The sequence below is a fragment of the Lates calcarifer genome, unplaced genomic scaffold, assembly GCF_001640805.2.
Source record: "Lates calcarifer isolate ASB-BC8 unplaced genomic scaffold, TLL_Latcal_v3 _unitig_829_quiver_1620, whole genome shotgun sequence".
NCBI classification, from domain to species: Eukaryota; Metazoa; Chordata; class Actinopteri; family Centropomidae; genus Lates; species Lates calcarifer.
In genome coordinates this window covers 10,540-24,603 of record NW_026118023.1, presented here as the reverse complement: position 1 = coordinate 24,603, position 14,064 = coordinate 10,540, and the positions used below count along the sequence as shown (strand labels likewise).

At 38.1% G+C, this 14,064-nt stretch overlaps 1 protein-coding gene across 2 annotated transcripts; it reads left to right on the top strand.

Annotated features, from left to right (window-relative positions):
* The first annotated feature begins 2,523 nt into the window (after positions 1 to 2,523).
* Positions 2,524 to 13,063, top strand: LOC108880072 (ras/Rap GTPase-activating protein SynGAP-like). Of its 2 annotated transcripts, XM_018671501.2 has the most exons (5): positions 2,524 to 3,041; positions 3,178 to 3,339; positions 4,787 to 4,998; positions 6,412 to 6,484; positions 8,124 to 13,063. In XM_018671501.2, exons 1-5 carry the CDS (start codon positions 2,538 to 2,540, stop codon positions 8,160 to 8,162), a joined length of 990 nt encoding a protein of 329 aa, XP_018527017.2. In that variant the 5' UTR covers positions 2,524 to 2,537; the 3' UTR covers positions 8,163 to 13,063. The 2 variants fall into 2 exon arrangements, with proteins under 2 accessions (XP_018527017.2, XP_050925314.1); XM_051069357.1 differs by lacking the exon at positions 6,412 to 6,484.
* The last annotated feature ends 1,001 nt before the right edge of the window (positions 13,064 to 14,064 follow it).

Below are 14,064 nucleotides of genomic sequence, written 5' to 3'. Positions count from 1 at the left end.
TTTAGTATATGTTGTTCTGTTAAATCTGTTGGAATGAGCTGAAATTAGAATCTTAGGATGCATGCTTCTGTAAGGCATCATGATCCGTAGTTAATGACATTTTATTTCACTTTATATTGAAGGGCCTCTTTACTGATTTGCTAGGTTAGATGTACTGCTCACTAAGACCTCATTCATTGCCCAGTTGGTAATGCAGCCTCCCTAAACAGGAATCTTGAAACATTTTTTATTTATATGTGAAAGTCATGCACATCAAGATTCCCTCCTTTAGGACTAAAATCATTTACAGGTTTGGTTTCTCTTGAGTCTTTACATTTATCTTAACCAAAAGATAGCTTTAACCGGGTGTGGAAATTAATTAATGCAAATTCATGAAACTGCGTTTTATCATTAACCAAACTCCTTAAAAGTTTGAGTGGGCCACCTGTAGTACCACCTGCTTTCAGTAACATTTATATCCCTAAAATAAGAGTAAAGTTACTCAAAAACAGACATTATACAGTCAAAATGAAAGTTTGAAACTCAAGCATGATCCTCTGTTCTTTTTTGGAGTAACTTTACCCTTTTATGTTGTAAATGTTGGTGGATCTCTTGGTTTATATCCCTTTTTCTTTATTTAAGATCACGCAAAATTGATACCAACAGCATTATCTTTTCTGGATCTCCAAATGTTGTGATGAGCACAGTCACAGCCAAGGATTATTTTTCTCAGTTTTGTTAAAAAAGACCAGGAGACCTTTTTTTTTTGTAATCCTAAGCCAAATTGCCCAGCACACTTAGAGCCTTGTCATTTATTCTTAGTGTGATTTTAACACCTCGACTGAGCAACAAAAATGTCTGCATTAGTTGCTGCATTCAGATCAGCCCTTGTGGTTCATTAGACCCCAGCTTGTACTTCTGTTCTCAGACTGATTTTCAGGCTGCAGAACAAAACATGGATCCAAAACAAAATGGGAGATGTTTACAAAAAAAAAGTCCCTCCCTTGAGCAGTAAGAATATGCAAATCTAACAGTAATGTAAAGGCACTTTTGAGAGACACTTGTTATGCTACAGACGCCACACTGAAGCCAGATCATTCACTTGCCTCCTCTGCTGAACTATGTATGGTGCTTGACATCTATCATGCTGTGCGTCCTTGTTTCAACAGGGCTGAATACTAGCTGTCGGTCAATAGGGCAAAGAAAAAGCGTTCTAACTGCTAGATAGCACATATATCATTGTATAATACGTACCTTAACCCTCAGTGTGCTGCAGATCAGACTCAGATCTCCTGGAGAAAGATGTTAAACTGTTTCATAGTCTATACTCATGACCCGAAGTTTGAGCATTTTCAGTTAAAGCTTCTAAACTTAAATTAGACTGTCACTTGTTTGATGGAGGTCAGCAGGATTCTTGTATTTTGTGGAACAGCTTTTAATGAAACAGAAATTTACACTGACCTTTTCGGTTCTGACTTGATGGTGTGCTCATGGGCTGCTGATCTATCACGCTGCTGAAGTTTACTACCGCACGTCTGTGTAAAATTATAGCATTTAATGATACTGTCATGTAGTCTGAAGCTATTTCTGTCCTGCTGCGTGGGCCTTAATGGAACAAACATCACAAGAGCCTCCTGTTTTATTAATACAGATGGTGTTATCAGGACAGTGCTTTATGCATTAATTAAGTATCTACCTATCCATCCATCAGTCCATCCGTCCACTCCAGACTGTAGGTGTCCGGACACTTACATGTTTTTTGTTCTTCAGGTGCTTCAACACATTCAAACACATTTTTGAAATAAGGTAATGGCTACTACATTAAAGCCTGTACGTCTCACACAATTCTTTCTATATTGACGTAAACCTTTTCAAATTAATGCTGAGACTTGGCACTTTGATATAGCATCTATTAGTTTCTATAAAATTGAATGGGCTGAAGCACAGAAACCAACAAAACAACAAAAAAGTTTACTTAGAGTCTGGACTGTACACGCTTTAATATTTACATTTTTTATCTGTGTGTCTGTCGTTCTATACATCTACTGTATCTGTACAGCTACACATAAGCTATCCATACATGCTACTTTTGGTTTCTAAAGCACCAAATAGTTTAGGGCCAAAACACATATCTAACTCCAGACCTCTCAGGTCATCTGGGACCGGTACGCTACTGTCCCCAGAGTCCAACTAAGATATCAGCATTCAGTGTTTATGCACCACATGCCCGGACACTCAAGGCTTAAAACTTCTTTGTTTGATATTGCCTTTTTAAAATAAAATTTGGAACTACACCACTGCATTGTAGTTGTTCTGCAATGTTTATTCTGCTACTGTATCTTTAATTTGTCAATTTAACTTATCTTTAACTTCTACTTGGTCTTTGTGTAGCACTGGGGGGCATCAAAGTTGGATATTTTCAAACTCTACATGTATTGGTTTTCAGTCAATTAAATTAAGTATGTAATTAAGAAAGTATTCTCAGTCAATGTGATTAAGCTTTGTTAATTTTCCTGACTCATTCTCTCCCCTAGGAGTCTCTCCAGCAGCAGCACCTGATGGGAGTCACATCTCAAACAGCCACTGGGACGGGCACCCCGGCCTCTTTGGCTACACCTCCCACCACAGTTCATCCTGTCCGCCAGTCATCCATTGCCCCTCCACAACACCTCAAGTCCCAGCGGTCCATTAACACTCCAGCTACCGCCACGCCTCCAAAGGTTCGCCCGCAGAGCAGGAACCTCCTCCTCGACTCCTCTGACACAAATTACAGCGGCAGTCAGCCAAAACAGCGCCAAACTCAGCAGCCGCAGCAACAGCAACAACAGCAGCAGCAGCAACAGCAGTCCCAACAGCAGCAACAGCAGGAGACACAGCTGTCGGTGACGGACAGCCCAGCTCCTGGGCTCCCGTACCAGACGAGCTCCGCCAAAGAGAACCAGGGCCCATCAGCGGCTGCAGAGGAGTCGACGGACACTCCAACAAAAAGCACCAAGAAGCCTCAACAGTCACAACTGCAGCCTCCACAGCAGCATCTGCTCAAGCCAGTTGTCAATAAACAGGTGAGTCTAACTTCATGCTCTCTATTTTAAGAGATGCTGCAAAATGCATAGTGATGTTTCTTTAGTGCCTCTATTCATACATAATGTATGCATATATTAAGATTAAAATCACGACTTACCCGTTTTGTTGTTTCAGGGTTCTCAGACGACGTTGAACACCCCAGCCCTCAACGAGCGGACAGTCGCCTGGGTGTCCAACATGCCACATCTCTCTGCTGACATTGAGAGCTTGCGGCCGGACCGTGAGGGTCAGCTGAAAGAGTATTCAAAGAGCATGGATGAGTCACGATTAGAGAGGGTTAGTACATGTATTTTTCCGCCTCCAAAAGTACACTCACTTGCTTCCTATGACAGTAGGCAAAAAAAAAAATGCAGTAGTGTTTTTGCTGAGCTGAATGCCAGCCTGAGAGTAAGAAAAGTCTCAGACATAAATATAATATAATATAAGATTTTACACACACACACACACACACACACACACACACACACACATATATATATATATATATATAGTGAAAGCTGAGATACAAAAGGAGATTTACAGGCATAAATAGAATCAAAGAAGCATTATCTTGAAGGCTCTTTCGGGGGTCTGAAGTGTAGTCATAAAGTATCTACTTTCCTGATCAGCACATTTTTCGAAATATGATACACACACACACACACACACACACACACACACACACACGGACACACGGACACATGCACACACTTTAGTGCTGAATGTAAAAATGTAGTTTAGTAGGCTGGCAGCTCCAAATAGCAGCAAGAGTCAGGTGTATGAATAGAAATCATGGATTAGAGTGATCAATAACCTGCCAAAATGATTCATGTTTACCTAACTGGACAGTCTAAGATCTCCTGTTGAACCAAACCCCAACAGCAAAATTTAATCAGGTAAATTAAAAAAAGAATTGCATGTCTCTTAACCAAAAGATAGGCTCTTGTTCATGGGAGCTTGACATTTAAGTCAAAAAACAGAGGTACAGCATATTGAAGTTTACATAAAATAAATTTACCTAAAGAGGCTTAGGTGTGCACTGCTTCATCATATTTCTTTGTCTTGTGTTACTGTTTTTTATATTTTAACTTTCAACTTGCATGTGAATACACACCAAATACATACTGTACAGTAGGTGCTGGTGAAGACAGTATCCTTGGTTTTAAAAATAAATACATAAGACAACACACATGATGTTCCAGAAACAGACAAACTATCCTGGCTGGTGACGCATCAGTGCAAAAATCCAGCTGCCTATATTCCAAATGTATCTAACATTTTCATTATGTAAATCCCATCTTAAGCAGACACACATTTTAAACCTGTATACCAACCACTTCAAAAGGAAAAAAAAATCTCCAACTGATGGCTACACATACAGTACATACACTGAGGTGACACTGTCTCTGCCATATTGCCATCCTGTTCTGGAGCTTTAACAGAATAATACATGAGTTAGATATTGGTGGCTGCTGTTGTGCATCTTCTCTGATGAATAACTCCCACATCCTTGCCTACATTAGAAATAGATGCCTACTGTGTATGCTGTTTATTACATTGATACTTGTGGTTGCACACATTCAAGCACAATTCCACTGCAGCTTTGTCTGCATTTGCTGCTTAGCATAAAGAGATCTCTACCATCTGTGGTGCCCGCATTGATAACAATCACTCATCACTCAGTAATATTGCAGAATACAAGCCACAAATAACCTGAAGTCACTTAATTTCCTTCGTCTTTCAGGTCAGAGAATACGAAGAAGAGATACACTCCTTGAAAGAACGGCTGAAGATGTCTCATCGCAAGCTTGAGGAATACGAGCAGAGACTTCTGTCGCAGGAACAGCAGACAAACAAGATCCTGCAGCAGTATCAGAGCCGCCTGGAGGACAGCGAGCGTCGCCTAAAGCAGCAGCAACTGGAGAAGGACTCTCAAATCAAAGGCATCATCAGCAGGTGATTAGTGTTCAAGTTGAACCAGAGCAGGCAGAAATGAGGCTGAGCAAACTTAAAATGCACAGTCTTTTTTAAATATAAAATCTATGCCCTATATCATAATTAGATCTAGCGAAATGGTGCATTTGCTACACATGTTTATGTGACCTGGTCAGGCTGTGTCCGAATTTCAAAATGAACTCCCCCCTTTTTTTTTTTTACATGAAATAAACAAATGAGGTACAACATGTTGTACCTCATTTTGAAGTGAGTTTTACAAGTTCTGATACTTTTCATGCTAAGCTAAGCTTACCACTTCCTGGCTTTAGCTCCATGAATAAAAGTTCTCTGCGGAGTTTTCTTGAAAACAAACACAATTTATACTGAAAGCATTTTTTTTTTACCATGTTACCCAAGTCCATGCATTTATGTGCATAATTATGTGTTTCAATTTGTGTGGAAACGCTGAAAAAACTTCATCAATATCATAGCATAATGCAACAATGTGCAGTGGAAACACACTTACATGAAGCATGTGACTCAAAAAGACTAAATGAAAGAAACATAAATGCCATATTTTCGTCACATTTACTGTTTGTTTTTAACTGTTTCAGGTTTGACTAGTTGTGTCTAGCTCAAAATACTCACATAACAATAGTGGATGGAAATGCACGTTCATTAGCATTTTCTTTTGCAGATTTTCTAGAAATTCAGTCAAAGGTCTGTGCTGCATTCGGATTGAAACATGGCTATTGTGCCCATGCAAGCTGAACATGAAACAGAAACAAACAAGGGACCTGCTCATCAATACACACTCCACAGGATACCTTTACCACACAGACATAAGAGTGGTATCAGTCTTCTCACCCAACTCTCGGAAAGCAGGCAAATAAAAGTGTTATTTCCTAAAATGTGGAGCTATTCCTTTAAATGAAGCTCATTTAAATGTCATGAACAATAAGCATAGTTGGTAGGAAACACCAGCCTAAATCTGACGGTAGCTACACATGCTTAAAGGAAATGTTACTTGGAATAAAGTGCAACTCCTGCCAATTTTCTGAAAGCCAACATTTTGTATAACTGGAGTATTACAAGGCTCACATCTCATTGCATTTGGTAGAAAGCCTCCTTCAGTTAACTTTGACTCTATTTCCATTAAATTCACATATGCCAGACGGGTGCACACTTCATGATCCTGCACACACACGCAAGTTTTCACAAGTTCTGTATCTGAACAGCTGAATTTGAACTGTTCTAAAGGCAGTTCAGATTCAGCTTCAGGACTCTCTGAGGATAGCAGAATGTGCCCAGAAAGATGTCAAGACCTTAATATCATCATATGGCCATATAATCCTACAGTAAATTTGAAGAACACCGGCTTCATAATTCTATTTTTGTCATCCGGTATGTTTGTTTCTATTTCCCTGTTGTCAGACTCATGGCTGTGGAAGATGAGCTGAGAGGGGGTGCCATTCCTGATATTAAGCCTCGAATCCTCACAGACCAGGTTTGTGCCTGTGTCTACATCTTTTATCATCCCTATTCGCTAAACCAGTCATGTCCTAAAACAGTTTGCATCATTCTTACATCATATCCAAAGCATTTGCCAAAGCCAGTGCAGGAGGAGAAAGCTTGCAGCTGTCATGCACTTCACCTACTCCCATCTTTTCAAAAGTATATGTCACGTCTGGAATAACATTTCACCCTTTTTACTGCACACGTCTGAGGGGAGAGTGGAAAAACACGGGGCTGATCCTAAAAATCAAGAGCTGGATGGAGCTTAAATTTATGTACAGAGGTTAATCTAGTTTGTGTCTGTGAAGGAATATCAAGTCTTTGACACTGAAACGGAATATTATTTAACACAAAAAGATTATTATTATACCACAGGATGCATTCATCATTAGAAAAACCTCGACTGTGAGTCACCAGCAGCGTCACAGTGATTCTTCAGGGCTCAGCTTCATGAATGCACCATGTGGGCTGGATTGTGACGCAGGTGAAGAGGCTGCGTGTGTGTGTGCATGTGCGCGTGTGTCATGTTTATGCCAAAATAAGTCCAAAGAAACGTTTGCTGTCCTCGACACTGTCGCCCTTTTTGCAGTCATCAGTATCAAGGGCAAATAGACAGAATAGCCTCTTGAAAAATCAGACCATAAATAGAATTGTTTTCCACTAGGTCTGCTGAGAAATTGTCATAATTTTTACACCAGACCTCTTCAACAAATACAAATGAGTGACGAAGATAGATCCAAACTCTGCAGCCGAAATTAGAGTCTGGTAAAGGAGTTTTAGTGTTTGCAAAGCAGGATTAGTTTGCAAGCCGTTCCTCTCCGGCTTAAGAGTCACAGCCATGAGATAAACACACTTGCTCGTGATTATTGAATGCTGCAGTGCTTGGAGCCCATTTTAAAAAAAGAATAAAAGTCAGAGTAAGTGTTTAGAATTGCTATTCCTTCAGAGTGGGAGAGTCTTGTTAATTACTCTCTGCAAGCATGAACAGTTCTTTCCCCAAAGACAGAAACCAGACAATTAAGATTTAAAAGAATAGCTCAACATTTTGGGGGAATACGTTTATTTGCTTTCTTGAGCAAAGAGTTAGATTAGGACATTAATACCACACTCAAGTCACTGTAACTATAAAGCCGCAATCAGCAGCCAGTTAGCTTAGCACAAAGACGTAAAAAGAGGGAACAAATCCGCCTAACAGTACCTCTAAGGCTCGTTGATGAACTCTATCTTGCCTGTAAAAATGACATTTCGCCGTTTTTTTTTGGGGGGGGGGCTTACGTGCTGGACTGTTATCGACCAGGAGCAGTGACTTCCTGGAGCCTCTGTTGGTTGCCTGGCAATGGCTCCTAGCCAAGAAATATCACAAAGCCCCCCCCCGCCCTAAAATGGAGGATTACCTTCAGATAGAGCCAGGCTAGCTGTTTCCTCCTGTTTCCAGTCTTTGAGATAGGCTAAAAACCTGCAGGCTCTCTATTCCACAGCCATTAGAGTGGTATCATCTTCCCCTCTAGCTCTCTGCAAGACAGTGAATGTGCATATAACCCAAAATGTTGAACTATTCTTTTAAACCTACGCCCTTGCGAAGGCATAAATGGTAAATAAGTAGTAATTTCACTTGTTTTCTCTCCCTTCAGTCTATCAGCCAGGGCTATGGTGGCCACCCAGGATCCTGACTGCCAGTTCCAAAGTGACCAGAGCTCATGATGGTCATTCAAGCATAAGGAGAAGACTGATTTACATCCTCTACAAAAAACCCCATGAAGACAAAGCTCTGCAGTGGATCTAGTAGGACTACTGGAAGCTTCATCTCACAACCTTCTTAAAATTAAAAAAAAAAAAAAAAAAACAAACAACAAAAAAAAAACTTTGCACATATTCAAACCTTGCCTGTACCAGAACTTGACAATCAATTTAGCGTGAGGACCAATGTGTGTAGTGAATCTCTGCACACGTTGACTGAAATATAAGCCAATGCCACAATAATGGCAATACTGAACCTAATGATTTTCTTTATTTAATCAGAAGAAATGACAAGAGATGTGTAAAACACTGAGGATGAAGATGGATTCATGATTTTCCTTGCTTCAAGCAGCACGCTCGCTTCTCACTGTAGTCGCTGCAGACAAAACATAGAAAAGGCTTTTACAAGCACAATATCCCCTCATGGTGACATCTGTGACAAGCAACAAAGCATGTTGTTAAATCATTTGCCATCTATGATCCTCAGATGCAGGGCCCAAGCAAAGACCGACTGTATATTACTATTTGATTCTGATGAAATCACTTAGTAACATACTCTCACTGCAAAGATATTTTCACTTACAGAGGTGGTTATCATCATGGTTTTGCATCTTCTTGCATCCTTTATAGTACAGCCATCCTGACTAAATACATGCCAAACAAGCCCTACAATCGATTTATATTATAACTGCTTTAAATACAATCTATACCCTCTCGGTTACATTTTCCTTCGGTAAACAGTGTAAAGCCAGAACTACAATCTGTTGAACTGAAGTGTACAGAACAAGTCTTTCTTAAAGCTACTAAAACTTTTTAATAATGAAAATATTTTACAAAAAATAATCTGAGATTAAAATGTGTTTTCGCTCACTTTGTAATAATAATGATAGTGATGATAATGATCAAAGTATGTATATATAACATTTCAAAACAGTGATACAAAGTGCTTCATTAACAATAAAGACAAAGAAATATTAAAACTAAATAGAGTTTAAAGGGGCACTCCACCCATTTTACACAGTAGGGTTAGTTATTTCATCAGGTGGATCCTGTATTAGAAAGTGGAGGTAGTTTGCAAAACATGGTCATTTTTCAAGCAGAGAGGGTCTAAAGCACTAGTGATTGCATTATGGGAAATGTAGGACCCAGAATTTTGGAGTTTGACCCATGATAAGTCCCATTTACACCTTGTATTAACAGGTGATCTGTATCTGAATATATAATTTGGCCTTTGCATTTATACCTGGTATTAATAATAATCACTGATTCTGATCTCAATATGTACATTAGATTGGCAGTGCTGACAGGCTCAGCAAGGGAAGGAATATCACTGATGGCTGTCATTCATTTCTAAATCACTTTCTGTGGGGAAGACATCCCAGCTACTGCTTCTCTATCTTTTGCAGGGCTTGCTTAAACTAGCAGGAAGAGGCAGAATTAGGTGATCGTTTCACTTGCTCAATGGATTTTGGTTTTTCAGTGTTTTTTTTTCTTTTAAAAAGAAACCATGGTCACACTGTGTGTCATTAACACCTGATTGAGATTCAATACCAATGCGAGCCAGAACAGTAACTTGTTTTAGAGTCAAATACAGAACACATGTTAATCCCAGGAGTAAATGGAGCCCTAAAAGTCGGGATATCTCGCTCCCTGCTGCTTTGATTTGGACCATTAAGCTTTCATATGTCTCATATGACTTCCCCAACTTTATTGAAGTGCAAAAAAAAAAAAAAAAAAAAGCACTGGAGTGCCCACCCTTTAAGGGAAAACAGATGACTATCTATATTCAACATCATGTGTTGAGGAAAGGTTATGCTTTCAGAAATGTCTTGAAGATATCACTTACATAGCTTCTCAGACAGAACATCTCTAACAGCTCATCTTTAGTCTACAGTTTCTAATCAGTGCTTGACTGTGCCCGTACATCTAGAGCTGCAATGATTAGTCAATTAATGGATTAGCTGATCAACGGAAAATTAATCCACAACTATGTTGATAATCAATTAATTGTTAAAGTCAATGAAAATGATGGTTTCAGCTTCATAAAAGTGAGAATTTACTGCATTTGCTTGTTTGACACTGAATATCTTTGGGTTTCACCTTGGGAATTTGTGAAGAATGTTTTTCACTGTTTGCTGATATTTTTAACATTTACTTAAAAATAATCAGTAAATTAGTTGATCAAGAGTTTCAGCTGTAGTTAAGCCTGAGAGACAGTGTTGGTCAAAACTAACAAAAGCCTTAAGAGTAATAAATAAAACTGAAAAGTTATAACATCAAGGCCTTTCGCCTCTCAGCCCTTCATTTCTGGCATTTTCTTTTGTTTGTTAATTTTGTTCTACAGCACTTTGTAACATTAGATTGAAAAGTGCTAAATAAATACATTTTAATAACTATGATTATAAACATGATGTGCAACTGGAAACAAATCATATTATAGCAAGTAGTGAACTACTCATCTGTTGTGTTTAATGTTTCTGAAGCATAGATGTGCAACAGTTCTGCATGTGCTTTTTAAATGCGAGGACGAGTAAGTCAAGTTTGCTGTCAGATATTATTCTAATGTACAAAGAAAAAACTCAAATCCAGCCTGCTGACTCTTCTGTTTTTTTCAGAAGAGGGTGGCATTCAGCCTTTTGCATTATACAACATGAAAGTTCGGAGAGGACTAACAGACTAACAACAGAGGAGAAACAGTGAAAACAACAGAACAATAAAGAGTTTCCAAGCAGGGATGTGTAGTATATGTGCATAGGATTTGACTGCCTTACAGTCTGTGCCACAGGGCCCAAAATAACAATGCCAATACAAAAGAACTTGTAAACTTTGTATATTAAATGTCCTTTTTGTAGTCAGGTGATGAATTAATAAGCAGTGTGTTGGTTAACTCTGTATGTTAATCAGAATAATTTATATTATGAATTTCATGGTTGATATAATTTATCTTAACCTCTTGCCTTTAAAAAGACATTTTTCTTTCAAGATAAATATCAATGATACAAAATTATATGTTTATGTTACCAGAAATGTATAAAATAGCTTAATGTATATCTATTCTTATATGTAAAATGTATTCAAATCAAGGGTAGGCCTTCAGGCATGTTGAACATGTGGTAAACACCAATTCTTATATATTATAACTCTTAATGCTGCAATCCAGAAACTATAGTGCTATGATGTGACTGCGTTCATGGGATGAGAGTTGAATAAAATAATTTTCCAGCATGGCACAGTTTCATTAAAATATGAAATAATACGACAAATTAAAATATCTCACCTATGTTGTGTAACCAAAATAGCAGTGGTGCTTTCAACAACCCCTGGATTGCAGTTTTAAGTCATTTTCTTTTAAAATATGTGTTTATTTATTTGGCCTGCATTGCAAAACAGTATTTTGAAATGTTATACCGCATTTCTGTTTTCATTTTACGAGAAGCTGCAATACATAAAGTGAGAAAAATGTTTGTAAAGAACATAAAAATATATCTTATACCCATATATTATTGAAACTTTCTCTGTATTAGCTGCAGTGGTACAGTGTGCTACCTCTGAAATTGTGCCCTCATCTCCCTTCCCTGCTGGAATTGAGGATCCTTATTCTGATTTATACCACAACCTGAGAGGATACTTTATTCCATTCGGCTAAAAAAAAGTATTTATTTGAGAGGCAATGCTTAAAAAAAGTTATAATTTTGTTCACAACCAGAAGTCGGGTTTAATTTTTGGTTGCTTGTTCATTGCTGTTTTAAGATTTCCTATATACAACCTTTGCCATCACAGGGCCATTTCTAAAGTTTGTCCTGTTTACTATCGTATTTAAGTGCCGTTACCATGACGTTCATACAGATCTACTTTTAATTACGGGATGAGATTGATTGTTTTCCAGGTATACGTCAGACTCTCAGGTGTTAGAAGGAACACAGAGAAATCTTTTAATATCTTTAATGCCAAACGCACAAAATATTGAAACGCAATCTTTGGCAAGTGAGCATTAAAGCTAAAAGCATTTCAAAAAGCACATGAAATGAGGGGTCTGTGCTGAGGCATCTACTCTGCTTTTATTTTGGTTGATTCCTGACCCTCATCTCATCTTATAAATACTTTAATTCACACCTTGTTTTGTATTATTTGTTGCATAAAAAAAGGAACAAGAGGTTTGTTTCTTGGTCCAAAATGAAAAATGTGACAAATGCTCCACTGTAATAAAACTTGGTAAGAGATATTATTGAAGTTACTACTGAAGAAGTGTTTTATGTTTACAGAGTCATGACATTTTAGAGGATGTATGAACCTTTGTTCACCCGAGGGAGAAGGAGATTTACTGCCGCTTTGCTGCAGCTAAAGCAGGACCTAATAAATGAAATGAGATATCTTGTATATTTTGAATAAGGGTATTTAACATCAATCAACATATTTATGTTTCTAAAATGGATGTATAGCATTTTGGAATGAAACAAAGTATTTTTCTCGGCAGCTATTATTCTGCACAATTGATCTACTGTGTCACAAATATATAGTTGGTGGGGTTTCTGACTTGAATTAGGCCTACTGGATGTAATACCTTAATTTACTTGACATTTCTTTTGAAATAAGCCATGCCCCATGGATAAGCCATACCCTCCACACCCCTGATGTTGTATGGTGGATGTTTAATGTTGGTAGTTTTATTTACAATGGTAGTTATTGTAGGTATGATTGCGCTTGTAATGATTATTATTAGTGTAAGTATACTTGATTGATATTATTTGTTTTGTTTGAACAAAGGGAATGTATTCATTTTTCCAGGTGATTTTTCCGAGTGATTTAAATAAATTAATAAATCCCTAATTGAAGATCTTTTATTTTAAGTACCTAAGTGAGCTACTTAAATTTGATTGTATATTGGGTTATTTATAGGCTAATATTTGTTTCTTTGGATTTAATATTGATTGAAGAGATTCAATTAGAAAAGATGGAAATGTGGCCATGGGAGTGAAAGAGGACCTTTTATTAGAAAAACCTGGGGTTCATTTTCTATTAGCTATTAAAGCACGTTAGTGGATCTTGTAGATTTAGGACTAGAGCTTCATTTGGGTTGGGCTGATGAACATTAAACCTGCACTAATCCATATTTTTGTATCAACAGTATGTTGAATGACCATGTGTATTGTCATGTGTATGGCCAAAAAACAAAAAACAAAAAAACAAACAAACAAAAAAACAATTGCTACTTCTTTAATGTAAAATTAAAATCTGGTGATGCTGAGGCTCTGTCCTCAGACATATCTACTCCTACCTCAGTGTGTTTGCTACATATTGAAAACATCTGCAGTGATTTCTTAGTCAGGCTCTCTGCAGTATACCAATAGCACAATCTGCACATCTTAACACCTTCTACACAGGGCCAGTTCTAGGCAGGCATATATGAGATGGTGATGCTGATCATCTTCTTGCCCACAGGTGCCAATGATAAATAAATTGAGTAAAAAAAGTATATTTGAGACCTTTAAACCCACTATCAGAGGCAGTAAAGCTGTGGTAACTAACTACAGTATACATATATGCTGCAGGAGCATGCTTATTAGGTTGGCTATTACAATTTACATGTGACTCATTTTCACTTTGTCAGAAAACTGTCACAAATAAAGAATTTTTTTCTCCAGCTTTATGGTGGATGTATTTTAAGACCAATCAGAGGCGGTTGCTAGGCGGACCAGAATTGGCCGGCCAATCAGTGCTTTTCTGCTAATGTTGGCTGACGTATGTCGTCATTGGCCACAACATGCCTCTCCATTGGCTACGATATTCTGGGAGGAGCGCAGAGAGGCGGAGAAACGAAGCGGAAACCAGATTTAA

What these genes read in the sequence shown, in the direction of transcription:
- LOC108880072 (XM_018671501.2), top strand. Translation starts at nt 2,538, where the DNA reads ATGGGAGTCACATCTCAAACAGCCACTGGGACGGGCACCCCGGCCTCT. An exon ending in ATGAGTCACGATTAGAGAGG is followed by an intron (nt 3,340 to 4,786) that starts GTTAGTACATGT and finishes TTCGTCTTTCAG; the next exon opens with GTCAGAGAATACGAAGAAGA. An exon ending in ATCAAAGGCATCATCAGCAG is followed by an intron (nt 4,999 to 6,411) that starts GTGATTAGTGTT and finishes CCCTGTTGTCAG; the next exon opens with ACTCATGGCTGTGGAAGATG.